We start from the raw sequence: 14,696 nt of genomic DNA on the forward strand, positions 1-14,696 counted from the left end.
TGGCATGTAGTAGTGGATGAGATAAAGAATTTTCCTGAGCAATATGGCCAAGAGATAAAGTGCCCAGACGTCTGGATGTCTCTCTCCTCACATGCAGGTGGTTTCAGAGCTTCCACTGCACCAAAGGCCAAGGATTAAAGCCATTTTGGAAAGAGATTCTCTGTTGCTTTCCTTGCAGCTCATAAACATAACTGTTTCCCTGGAGAAGAGGTGGAATTATTGAAATCTCATGCTTTGACAATTTTTGAATGATTTAATCTTGGAAACCAAATAGAAATCAATGTTGGTTTTTAAAAAAACTTGTTGCTATGTGGAGCCAACACATCTAATCCATCTTTGGCATTGTAAGTCAGTATGTGTCAAAGGCCACTAAAATCAATTTTGGTTTAGCACTAAGAGGTGGAGTCTATCAACTAATGAGAATGAATAATGAGAATCTTGCATAAACAAATATTTTATAATTATTCAGAAAGTTAATAATTCAAAGCAAGAGTTTAAGATCAGAAGAGAGTCCCTGAAGAATACTTCAGTTCTTGGTTTTCGGGCAAGAATGAATCCAACATGAATGTTAGGGCAAGGCATGAATCCAGCTCTTCTTATGCTCTAGAAAGAAACATCCAAACAGGCTGGCCATAGACCATTCTTGGGGAGGAGGACTTGGGACTGCTCGGAAATGAGATGACTACTCCTAGGCCTTTCCAACCTGAGTATCCATGTAGATGCTCTACGCTAGTTGTGAGGGTTTCACTTCTTCAGCACAGGTAGTCCAGGGTAGAGGACTGGTAACACTGAACCCCCAGTCCCCACTTGGACTCAGCCTGAAGTAGACATCTGCAGAACCACTCAACTTACTGAGCATTCCTCAATCAGGCTGTATGAACAGCCATTGACCTTGCTCTGCTGTTCTTCCAGCTATGAAGTAGCTCATGATTTGCCCCATAAGGCCATGCTTTCCAGTCCCTTATTCTTTGATTCGTCCTCTCTACTTCCCTTTCTCTTTCTAAATCAAGATAAATTTCTTACTAAACTGAAGGTCAAATAAAAAGCAAAGTAAAAAATTTGTTGCCCAAAAGAATGGATAAAAGAGGTTAAAACACTGAAGATTAAAGGAGAAAAGGTACTTGTTGTCTCAAGTGTCCAAGCAGTTACTGCAAGATGTAGGGTCTCAAAAAAGAAAGGCCCCTAAGAGAAAAATGAGGGAAGTGGAGGTTCTAGCATCACCACTGATGTTTATACCCAAAATAAAAAGTTGTCAGATATCTTTATGATCACCGGAGAACATGACATTAAACTAAGCTACGACTAGAAATCATCAGTGGTGCCATTTGCGAGATATCAGTGAACCAGCTTGTGAAAAATACAAATTACAAGCCAGATAGGAAAGACACAAGAGAGCTGATGAGGCTGAACCACTACCACGTGCCTCTTATTTCTCTTATGTAATTAAGAATACTACCCACTGCATTCTGGTTGCAGGGCTTTAACAAACAGATATCCATCTCTGTTAGAGATACTATTTTCATTAAAAATAAAAAGATAAGAGGCCATGTTTAGGTTCAAAGAACAATGACAGTTATCTGTGTCTGAATCTTCCCTTCTTCCTCAAACTGTAAAATCTACAGAGAGAACAAATAAAATTATATAGGACCCATACATTCATCATTACTAAGAGACAGAGAACACCTCAACTTTCAAATTACCTGTGAGTAAAAATAGAAATTACAACAGAGCTCCTTTAGCCTTCCTACAGTCACCACAAGCCTGTGGGTAGAGAGAGTGGGAGAGGGGATGCTTAAAAGACTGTCTTAAGAGTAGAGGAGTGATGAGAGCTTAGAGGAAGCATGGACAAAATCACTCAAAAGAAGAGAAAGTGTAACAATAAATGTCAAAATACTGCAGAGGATTTGGGAGTTCACAGTCCTGGATACCTCACTTAGCTATGGGAAAGGGCTTGACAATGGGGGTACCACAAACCTCCCTGGCCACCAAATCAGAAGCATAGACATCATCCTTAACTTTGTCTTTTAGCTCGTCCCATCCAAACTATCAGCAGTCATGGATTTTGCTACCTAGATGTTCTCCAATTCATTCCCTTCTCTCCAGACTCACTGTTCAGGCTTCCATCCTCTCTCCTCTAGACTGTAACAAAAACCTCTTGACTTATATTCCTGCCTTTAAGTGTGATTGTGATTTAATCATAGCTATCCTTTCTCCCCTCTGCCCTTCAGTCTATCTCATTGCTTATTAAGTGATTTTTCCAACAGATGAACTCTCCTTGGCATTCCCATGCTAGATTAAGTATCTCAACTGAATCCTTCCATTGCTTCCTTTATCACAGCATAATGGCCAAAATTGTCACCCTAGCTCATGTGCTTGCTTGTTTCATGACTTGGGGCAAGATTCTTAACCTCTTTGTATCTCAGTTTCCTTACCTGTAAAATGGAATTAAAAGTATAACCTACCTCATAAGGTAGGTCACTAATATATGGGAAATACTTGGAACAGTGCCTGGCATGTTCTTGTTAATGCTAAATTAATGTTAGCTAACAATCACCATGTGGCATTGAATTTGTCTGTTTATTAGTCTCTTTATTCCACTAGACCCAGCATCAACATTTAAAAATTTTAGAATGAGTTCTGTTTTTAAAAAACAAACAAATTATCTCAGTGTCCACTGCATAGAAAGTCCAGTCAAAATGTTACTAATTCAGTTACTGAGCAAAATGTCACATTTTCACAAAATTAATTAATCTGAATGAGACAGTCTGAGTATTGTCTTACATGAAAGCATGGAGTTATTCATCCAAGTTGAACTTAATCATCTAGATTTTCTCTAATTTGGTGATTGCAAATAAAATTTTAGTGTTGTACTAAGGAAGCTTAAGATATTTCTGAATGGACATAACCTAAGTACCTGAACTTTGGGGCAGCCATAGGCCCTGTCTGTAAGAGCACAGCCAGGCTGCATGCGCAGAGAGCTCCAAGAGAGCCATTCACAGCCATGGATGCTATGCTTATCAACAGTGACTGTCTACCTGCCCAGCTCACCTATAGCTCTCTGCTCTTGGCTCTTATACCCTCCAGTTCCTGACTTCATTCCTGGGCTCTCAAGATCTGATTCAGAGCCTGCTTTACATTTGTCATCTCTTTTGGTTGCCACTGATTCAGCCAGCATCCAGGGATCCAAAAGTAATGTTCCAGACTTCCAATTTCCAGTCCATCATTAGAGTCTGGAACTTATCACTCCCATCCTCAAAACAAGAAAAGCTGAGCAAACTGAAAATCAACAGCTCTTCTTAGATCTGTCAGATAATTGAGGCCAGAAAACAAACCACCACCCTGAAAACTGGAGAGACAGATGATACAGAGAATTGAGGCTTACTACAACTGGAAACTTGTGGCTGGAGCCAGTACCAGTAGGAACACTGAAAGGGTAATTGAGTAACTGCTGGAGACTAAGAGTGGAATAGCCTGAGAGAACTCCTGTCAGCCCAGCTTTAGGTGGACCTCCATACTTCTGTAAACTTTACCTCCAGGAGGCCCACAAAGTTCTCAGAATGAAGGTGCAAGGGGAGGGATAAAGTAACCATTTTGAAATAATGCCCTGGAGGCTGCTTCAAAAATTCAAAAATCAATTAATGTCATTCATCATATCAATAGGCTAAAGAAGAAAAATCACATGATCCTATCAGTAATTGCATTTGATAAAATCCAGCATCTATTCCTGATAAACACTCCCAGCAAAGTAGGAATAGAGGGAAACTGCCCTCAACTTGATAAAGAACATCTACAAAAAACCTACATCTAACGTCACACCTAATGGGAAGAAACCAAGTGGTTTCCCCCAAAGATAGAGAATAAGGCAAGGGTGTCCTCCCTTACCACTCCTATTTTACATCATATTGGAATTCCTAACTAATCAATAAGATAAGAAAAAGAAATAAAAGATCAGAAAGGAAAAAAATAAAACTACCTTTGCTTCCAGGTGGTATGATTGTTATGCAGAAAATCCCAAAGAATCAACAAAAAGCCAAAACAAGCAAACAAAACCAAAACAAAACAAAACACCAAATAATGGAACTAATAAACAATTATAACAAAGTTACAGGATATAAAATTAATGTAGAAAAGGGAATGTTCCTTATGCCATTTTGGCACTGTAGGCCTTCTTCCTCCAAGGTGTGACCAGTCTTACACATGGGTGGACGATGAGGAGGCTTCAACAGAGAGGCCTGCATTTGTGGTATGCTAACACGATACACACTGTTATGAGATGGGAACAGAAGTAGATATGGACTCAGGCTGAGTAAAGATGAAAAACGCTCCTATCTGGGGCTTAGGGCACATGTAAGTTGCCATAAGTAGAAGGGTTAATTAAGTGCATAGGTGTGTACATCAGTATGCTAAGCATTATACTAAATTAACTGGGATGTTGGAAAATATGGTTAAAATCATAATCTCAGTGAAAAACAATGATCCATTTTCTTTTTACCCAGTATATTCTCCTACATTATTCTCAAGAATAATAGCAATTAAATATTATGTAGTATCATAGGATTGTTAAATGCTCTTACATACATACATTTAGTCAATTTTAATTTAGGTTTACCACTAAAAAATGCATTGGTTCATTCATAGGAGTAAAAATTAGCGAATTATTTCTTCTGAAAGCATATTCCAAACTGTCGCTTTAGTATAGGAAAAAAGCCTTGTCATTTACATGGATATTTAATTTTTAAAATTAAAATATAAACAAAAAGATAATTCTTCAAGAAACTAATTTTTATTTGCCTTGAACATTAATCATCATTTATTTGGTTTTGGCCTAGAAATAAATAATTTTATAGCATCTCTGTACACAATTTGGGCTTAATAAATATCCACACACATTGACATACGCATGCAATCTAGCAACTACTGTAATGTGTACATATATTTCATTTACATACATATACTAGACAATTAGGTATATATTTACATATATTTACATGTAAACATATGTCACCAACACATGCTAAAACTTGTACACATTTGATTTGCACACGTATGTTGCACATAGGTATACATTTACATATTTACATGTAAGCACACGTACACACACTTTTACTGCATACACACATGTATAAGTTCTTGTGATGGATCAGAATTAAACCTGATTTTCTCCTCTAAAATGCCCTTTCTTAATCAACTACCTTAACCTACCAGCATTGAAATAATCGAAATTTTTTTGTCAGTCTACAAGGTTTTCACTCACAAATCACCTGCATAAAGAAAAATATGCACATTCACATATGGATATTGCATTAATGTATTTATAGCATACTTCATTCCAAAAAAAAGGGAATGAGAAATATAAACTAGGTTAAGGGAATGTAATAAGCAACCAGAGTAAATAATTGTATTTATTCCATTGGTTCTAGCCAAACAATTCAATAAGACAGAACTTCCAATTTATTTGTATTGTAACATCCCAATTAAACCAGTTCTTTTGCTAAACTTGACAGTCTGTTATTTATAAAATGCTCAGGGAAAAAGTTTCTTAAGAAATGCTCGATTATGACTATATCAAACATTGCTTCCAAAATGAGTGTGTCTTTCAAGAGCACCAAATAATTTTAGTTTAAAATGATTATTGAATGTCTAATATTCTCAGAAAAAATTGAAGTTGGGGAAAGTAATTAAAACCAGATCCTAAGAAGTCAATACATCTGAGGCTCCAGACACTCAAACTGCATGTGCAGTGGTTTCCAGTAAAACTAAAATGAGGTAATTTTTTATTCTTATTATGTTCATGACTCTTGCAAAACCAAACCAGGGTAAAAATGCTTATCTCCTCCTTTTTTTCATTAAATCATTATGTAGTTTTCAATGTCTTAAGCTAAAGAGAATCTCCTATAGTTACTTTCTATAAATAATAAGAAAGAAGATCCCTAGTAAATTGAGGATAATATAAAAATCTCAACTTAATCACCTTAGTTCATTCTCTTCCCCCTGTTGTGTAAATCCAGATAAGGAATTATGAAATTGGCTTATGTGTCACTTTCTCCTCCCCCTTCTTTGTCTCCTCTCTTTTGGACCTTAATCTTTGGGCTGAAGGAGGGAAGGAGGAGAAGGAAACCACATGCCCAGAAGCATGAATCTTGGAAACTTGGAAGAGGTAAAAGCAGGTTAAAAGCATGCACACACACTCACTGCAAAAGCAGGGAGGAAAAAAGGATGATGAGAAAGGGAAAAAAATTTTTTTCATGAACTTGAATAATAATTAAATAATTCTGTATTTCCATGCTCCGGTATTCCCCCTCTTGTATTTTCTCTCTTAGATCACTGAAAACAAATACATGCTATTTTTTTTTTAGGTTTACCCTTTTTTAAAGCTATGCCACACTCAGCTGTATGACCACATAGCTAGCATATGGGTAAATGCTGTCATCTAAAATCTTAGAACATCTAAAAGTAGTATGGTTTTCAGGCTCCAAAGAGTTAAAATAAAAAGGCCTGGAACCCGTAGACTCAAATGGCAGAAAGCACTGGCTTCCTGATACTTAGCCTCAGACTTTGGTCAGCACTCTCTCATCCCAAGAAGCATTTTAAAATTAACAAGTGATGGGTATTAAAAGTCCATGTCATCACCATGGTAGGTTTCGATACTTCTGATTTGTAGTTATTGGTCACATGTAATTGATCACAGTATAAGGAATATAATCCAGCTTTAGAAATGTTAACACTAAACTGTTTAATTTTAATAACCTTTGTTCTGTCACCTTGTCAAAGACCCTTTGAAAGCCTGAGTAGATCCTATTCATGGATAAAGTTTTATGTAAATGCATGTTTAATCCTTAAATGAAGTGCAATAGGTAAATCATGGTTTAACCCTAAAGGAACATTTTGGCTTTTTCTCCTAGTAGGTTACATGCATCTAAATGTTTTGTAACCTCTTTTGTTGCCATAGAGTTATAATCTTGCCCTGTATACAACTTGATAGTCCTTCTGGGATCTTTGTTTTGAAAGATAGTGTTTGTTCTTTTTAACTCTTTATACAGTTGAACATATTACTAGGCAGATTTCTTAGGAACCTGTTAGAACCTTAGTAACCAGGGTCTGAAACAAGAAATTGATATTGCTTGACACTAATGCCTCTTAAAGGAGATTTCTTAGTGGCATTACATTTTCCCCTTGAGTACCATTACATTGTCCAGACACAATGAAATCCAGAAAAAATCGTTTGAAAATGTTTTCCCACTAAGTTATATTGCTAAACAGCTATTTAGAACAGAAGTTCTCCATTTCTACTCTTCATTTCCATAAAGCTAGATTAGTAAGATTAGTTTGCTGAGAAGGCATAGAATTTTGGACTAATCATTTAAACCCTCTGGGCCTTAGTTTCCTCACCCATTAAATTATGGAGTTGGTTTACATGGTTCTAAGGTTCCTTCAGCATCAGAATGCTAAAATTCTATGCTAAAGTCTAGAGCACCATCTGACCTGGCACTCTCTGTAGCCCACCACCATGTAATATTTTAACACTCTACTATTAGTCACATTAGAACTTCTTACAGAAACCATTTCAAATTCATGCAAGACAATTTAACTTCAAGTTTGCTCTGGTGGACTTTTCAGCTGTCATTTGCATTATCTTTCCATGTGTGAGATAAATCCTTTGATCTTATTATGAGTTTCTATTTTTAAAAATTTTTTTCCTAGTTTAGCCCCAGATACTTCGGGTTTTGAACTCGCAGGACACTTTTTGTTTGTTTGTTTGTTTGTTTGTTTACTTTTATTGACGTATAGTCAGTTTACAATGTTATGTCAATTTCTGGTGTACAGCATATTTCAGTGATATATACATACATATATTCATTTTCATATTTTTCACTATAGGTTACTATAAGATATTGAATGTCATTCACTGTGCTATACAGAAGAAACTTGTCGTTTATCTGTTTTATATATAATAGTTACTATCTACAAATCCTGAACTCCCAACTTATCCCTTCCCACCCCCTTGCCCCCAAGTCTGTTTCTTTTTTGTAAATAAGTTCACTTGTGTCTTTATCTTTTTTTTTTTTTGATTCCACATATAAGTGGTATCATATGGTATTTTTCTTTCTCTTTCTGGCTTTCTTCACTTAGAATGACAATTTCCAGGTCCATACACGTTGCTGCAAAAACTCTCAGGATACTATAAATGAAGTTTCCAATGCATTAAGCAGTTCCACATTCCTAGATTATTGGTTCCCTTTAAAAGTGTTTTCTTCCATTATTCTACTAGTAAGTAGCCAGATTTTGTCCTAGTTTGATACATGTATGACATATGATTTCCATTTTTCTTCTGTTAACTGCTGACTGAGATGCTTAATGTTGTGGTAAACATTACATGCGGCCTGCTCACAATAGCTACTTTATGACTTCCTGTATATCACTCAAGACCAGATCTAGGAAATTTACCTTTCTCATGAGTTCTTAAAGTACCATTTGAGCACATAATCATTTATCCTATCCAATTACTTGTCTCCTGCTTTCCATCCTGGTAAAGTATGCTGCCAACTATGTTTGAGTAACTTAAGCCTCTAATTGTTAAGTATCTGGTGTAATTTTTCAAACTCCCTCAATTTTTCACGGTTAGATTATATGACATTTCTATCTACAGAACACTCCCATTCCATGAGAAACCTTTTACCACACTGGAGTTCATCATTCTCCAAGTAAAATGTCTGCCTATCCCTATTTATCCTATGAGTATGACACTTGGACGGGAGAGAGTCACCTGGAAAAATGGGAAAGCAAATACTTTCAGTCACGTTACGCTGTGGAGATCTGACTAGAGGCAGGAGTTGATCTTGGCTCAACCAAGATCAGTGTGTTGTTTTCCCATCCGCTTCTTTTTTCTGTTGACCTACAGCATTTATTCAGTTTGTGCTTAATTTTCAGTCTTAATTCTTTAAAAAAAAAAAAAAAGACCTTAATTATATTACCTGAATTCCAACATCAGTGATTTTATCACACTCAGATAGAGAAAGTTCCTTTAATTTTCTGTGTCTGGAAAGTATCATCAAGCCCTAAAAATATTTAATATAAAGATTATTTGATGATTATAACTTAGTATGGAAGGTATATTTCCAATAAGATAACAACCATCTATGCAAATTTTAAAAACTTGACTCTGTCTCATATTTCTTTACACTTACCAAGCATAAAATCACTTTGATTAGGCAACATTAAATAAAATTTTGAGGTTGTCTCTAATGTTTTGCAAAAAGTGTTACAAATCCCAGAACCAGAAAACTTCCTATTTTACCTCCTGTTTCCAGGTAAACATTGTCTGAATCAATATAAAGAGATCTTAAAGACTTCTAAGCTTACAGCTTTATTTTGAAGACATTCATGAGGTTAATGAATCTGTTTTTCCATAAGTTCTTATTTATGCCTAAACTAAAAATCTGAAAATCTTTGGCTCATTTTATTATGTCTAATTGCTTAGAGAGAGAATAAACAGATCTTTATATAAAGGCCTATAGACATATGATCATTCATCATTAGCTCACTTCTTTTTTCAAGTTAAAAACTTTATCTCTATTTATTTTTAAAGAGCCAATTGTACTTTTAGGCCTTCAATTTTTTATGTGTGGTTTTGCTGGCCCATTTCTCAGTAGCTTCTACCTCAACTGACACAACACTCAGATTAGGAACTGACCAATATGCCTTACAGATGCCATCCTCCTGCTTTGCATTCAGGATGCGTTACTTGTATAATTCCGTAGGATATGCTTCCTAGACTATGTAGACAGGAGCAGTCTCTTCTCATTCTATGGCCCCAGAGTTGGCTAGCAGGGAAAATGCCAGAAATGGTATATGATTTCTCTTTTTTACATTTTATTTTCAGGACTGGTTTACATTTTATTGATCTTAAAAATCACATTTGTACTATAATTGAAAATGGGCCATGCCAATATCTTGTTTTTTCCACTGATGCATGTGTTAGGCCCTTTCATTTTTCAAAAACAAAACCTAGATCAAGGGGGAAAAGTGCCTGAAATTCTGCTTGATTAAAGCCACTGCTTAAACTGCAATTTCTAATTTCGTTTAACAGTTCTGTACACCACCCAAAAATGAAATCACTCCATTTATTCTTTTAATTTTATTGCAAATGTGGATTCTTTTGCTACAACACATTATGTTTCTGCCTTCTCAGTTCAAAACAAAGAATGAGCAAACCCTGTGAAGCCATCACATATGGTCTGGGTTCCAGATGTGGATGCTCTTTTCTTCAAGTTAGAAGAATTGGAAATTAGATTTTCCCCCAACAGAAACTAAGTTGTTTGAACAAAAAAATCAAGTAAGAAATGCATATTCTCTTTGCCCTATACCTGATGATAGCTAAATATGTTTTATTATTCTATGTGGAATTTGTCCTATGAAACTCTCTCTGAAGTTTTCACTTCTTTTTTTAACTTCTATGTAACCAAGTTAGAATTTTTTAAGATGAGCTGTAAATGAAGTACACTTGCTAAGTGTGACACTTAACAGCCTGTATTATCTTTACTACTTTATTTAAAATTATTAAAATGGAACACTAATATTAAAATGGAATGCCATGTTTCATCACTGTAATTGTTCATTAAAATGTATGGCCTCAAAATTTAATTAATTAAACATCATTAGCCATTAAGTAAATGCAAGTCAAAAACCACAATGAGATACTACTACACACATTCTACAATGGCTATAACTAAAAGGACAGATAATAACAAGCATTGGCAAGATGTGAAGAAATTAGAACCCTCATTCACTGCTGTTGAGAATGTAAAATGGTCCAGTTACTTTGGAATACTGGCAATTCTTAAAAAAATTAAACATAGAGTTCCCATATGATCCAACAATTCCACTCCTAGGTGCACAATTCAGTGTGTTTTAGTATATTGATAAGTTATACAACCATGACAATTTAATTCCAGAACATTTTCATCACTCCATCTCTTGGGTGGAAAAGAACGTTTCTCTTCCACCCAAGAGAAATGAAAATACATGTCGACCTAAAACACTTGTACTCAGATGTTCTAGCAGTGTTATTCATAATAGAAAAAAGTGAAACAACCCAAATGTCCACCAGCTGGTGAAAGCATAAATAAAATGTGTTATATTCATACAGTGAAATATCAGTTACCAACTAAAGAAGAAGAAGTATTGATGCGTGATACTATATAGATGAACACTAAAAACATTGTGCTGAGTAAAAGATGCTAGACCCAGAAGGCTGCATATTGTATGATTCCACTTATATGAAACGTCCAGACTAGGCAAGTATATATAAACAGGAAGTAGATTAGTGGTTGCCTAGGGAGATCCAAGGGTTGATAGTGACTGCTTATGGGAAGGAAGTTTCTTTTTGGAGTAATTAAAATGTTCTGAAATTAAATTGTGATGGTTGAACAACTCTATCAACATACTAAAAACCACTTAATTATATACTTTGGTGAGTTTTATAGTATGTGAATTATATCTCAACAAACATTTTTTTTAAATGGAATTGATCAATGTAATAATTATATAACTAAATACAAATAACTATTGCTACAGTGCCCTTCAGTCCAAAATGAATACAGGAATTGATCACTTTTCATCTATTTTTATTAGCAAGCTTCAGACCTAGATGGCCAATCTATTAGCAAGACAGCGACCAAGAGATGTCATGATGCTAATATGTCAGACAAGTCTAAGGCCCTGCTGCTGCAAGTAAACACAACTTTGTAACTGAACAGCAACAAATCTAAGCCAGCAGGAGGAAATGAGGCCTCCATTAAAAAATGCCTTGTGCTGTTTGTGGGAGACCAGCTTCTCTAATCAAGCCAAATAATACTATTCCAGTCAGAAAGATACATTTTTTAATGGCTTTTGACTGAGAAGTTTTTCAGATTAATAACTTACAGTATATCAACGCCAGCTGGGTAACATGTACTACTTGGTACCATAAGGCTTATAAATGCTCCCAATTAGAAGGTGTTTTCTGAAGCAAGTGATGGTTCCAGTATTTTACAGACTTTCGTTATACCTTAGAAAGTCTTACATCGCAGATCTGGGCGAAATTCATTCATTCCTAATTCATCATTCATTTGGTAAACATTTATTTAGCATGTATTATATTGATGAGGCTCTGGAATAGAAGCTGGAAGTGTAAAGGTCGATGAGGTGCAGTGTTTACTTTCAAGGAGCCCATAGTCTAGCAGTGAAGACAGACATGTACAATAGATTATTACAAGCCAGTGAAAAGTAAATACTATGCACAGTGGTAGAACCAGTGAGGGAAAATGAGGCTACTGTTTTGGGTTAGAGAAGGCTGCATGGAGGAGAGTTACGAGTGGAGAAGTGTAAATTGCTGAGAAGATATAGAGGGAAGGACATTCTAAGCTGAAGAAACAGAATGTGCAAAAGCACTAGGATATGAAACAGTATGTTACAGATAGGGAACTGTATAGCATGGCATGATTAGATTTAAATGGATTTTTAAAAAATTATCTTAAGAGTTGGCCTAGAATTTCTCTTAAGGGAAAAACTGTGAGGTTTGGTTTGGTTTGGTTTGGTTTGGTTTGGTTTAATAACTTGTTGAGTGCTTGGGGTAAAAGCCCTGGAGGTTAGTTGTGTCAAGGTTTTATTTCTGAGAGGGATGGAAAGAGGAGAATGGAAAGACAAGACAAAAATAAGAAGGAAAGAGGACCCAACATGGTGGAGTAACTGGGCCTCAGTGGGGCAAAGGGCAAGTGGCTACTTAACTTTTCAGGGAACTTGTAGCATCATGAAAATGTAAATCTCCTTCATCTCCTTTGAAAGTCAACCAAATTCATGAATGTTTTACAGGAAAGGTTTATTTTCTCAAAATTCAAAAGGAGCTAAACTTTGTAATCAGATAACACAAAGGAAAGCAGATAGCCTCCTGAAGTCACTAGCATTGCAGGATGTGTGAAAATGCAAGACCTTAGGAATTCTTAGAAATTCTGGGGAGTACTTCGCTCCTTCATAGGCCACGGATTTGAGGGGCCTGGATCTTAGGGGCCCAGGAGTCCCTAGTGGAAAATTGGCTTATATTATAGCTCTGGTATCAGGTCCACTGAAGGGAGTATTAAGACTTAAGACTCAAAAGGAAGCAGGCACCAAGTCATGACAGCCTTGTACATTATTCTAAGGAATTTGGACTTTATCCTATGCAACAGAGCTATACAAAACTTTTCTTCTCTACTGAATAAGTGACAATAATGCAAAAAAGAATGAGGATGTGTTTCAAGAGAGGTATATGGACCACAGAGCAGGGAGTGACGGCTTTCAGTTGGAAAGAAGAGGCGGCAGTCTGGGAGAGACTTTCATGGAGGAAGAAGAATTTGAATTAAGCCTTCAAAACTGAGTAATTATCACTGGGGTTCATGTATCTTTTTGAATTAGAGTTTTCTTTAGATATATGCCCAAGAATGAGATGGCTGGATCATACAGTAACTCTATTTTTAGTTTTTAAAGAAATCCCTATATGTGGCTGCACCAAATTACATTCCCACCAACAGTATAGAAGGGTTCCTTTTTCTCTACATGCTCTCCAGCATTTATCATTTGTGGACTTTTTAATGATGGCCATTTTGACTGGTGTGAGGGGATACCTCATTGTAGTTTTTATTTTCATTTCTCTGATAATTAGGGATATTGAGTATCTTTTCATTTGCCTATTGGCCATCTGTATGTCTTTGGAGAGATATCTGTTTAGGTCTTCTGCCTATTCATAAAAGCAACCTAAATGTCCATCGACAGATGATTGGATAAAGAAGTGTATATATATATACACACACATACCTATATATAACATATATATATATATACCACCACACACACAATTGAATACTACTCAGCCATAAAAAAGAATGAAATAATACCATTTGCAGCAACATGGAAGGACCTAGAGATTATCATACTAAGTCAGTCAGATAGAGAAAGACAAGTATCATATGATATCACTTATATGTGGAATCTAAAAAAAAAGATGACACAAATGAACTTATTTCCAAAACGCAGGCTCACAGACATAGAAAACAAACTTAAGATTATCAAAGGGCAGGAGGGGTGAATTAGGAGTTTGGGATTAGCAGGCTCAAACTATACAATATAGATAAACAACAAGATCCTACTGTATAGCACAGGGGACTATATTCAATAACTTGTAATAACCTATAATAAAAAAGAATATATATATATATATATATCTATGACTGAATCACTATTGCTGTACACCAGAAACTAACACATTATAAATCAACTATACTGCAATAAAACTTTTAAAATTTTTTAAAAGAAAAAAGAAAAAAAAAAACTAAGGCTTCAACAAGTGAAAGAATATGAAGCAGCCTGAGGAAGCAGCGTGAACAAAGACTTCATTTGGAGAGTATGAGTTGTTTGGCAAGTGGTTCAGTTAGGGGTCACTGGAAATAGTGAACACTACACAATGCCAGGAACACGTACATGTACACCAGACAGTTAGGAGGAGACAATTTCTTTGAAAACTATTCTTTTTCCCCAGAATTTTACATCTGGAATTGCTTAGCTATGTAGATAGATATCAGCAATGAACTAACTAGTTATCAAATGTTGGACTGACGTGGGGGTGTGTGTTTGTACTTACTTACTATATGGCTGAGTCATCCTACTCCAGGCTTAGACTATCACCA

At 35.8% G+C, this 14,696-nt stretch overlaps 2 protein-coding genes across 2 annotated transcripts in view; one reads left to right on the forward strand and one right to left on the reverse strand.

The window, feature by feature from the left end:
* The window catches only part of FAM185A (family with sequence similarity 185 member A), a 130,040-nt gene that overhangs the window by 80,203 nt on the left and 35,141 nt on the right, over nucleotides 1-14,696 (forward strand). The gene's annotated exons all lie outside the window — the stretch shown is intronic.
* Nucleotides 1-14,696, reverse strand: part of FBXL13 (F-box and leucine rich repeat protein 13) — a 168,100-nt gene that overhangs the window by 21,633 nt on the left and 131,771 nt on the right. Inside the window, exon 18 of the mRNA XM_010946662.3 lies at nucleotides 8,973-9,056. Coding sequence (XP_010944964.1) covers nucleotides 8,973-9,056 — 84 coding nt within the window. The remainder of the gene's footprint in view (nucleotides 1-8,972; nucleotides 9,057-14,696) is intronic.

This window comes from Camelus bactrianus, chromosome 7 (genome assembly GCF_048773025.1).
Source record: "Camelus bactrianus isolate YW-2024 breed Bactrian camel chromosome 7, ASM4877302v1, whole genome shotgun sequence".
In the NCBI taxonomy this organism is placed as follows: domain Eukaryota; kingdom Metazoa; phylum Chordata; class Mammalia; order Artiodactyla; family Camelidae; genus Camelus; species Camelus bactrianus.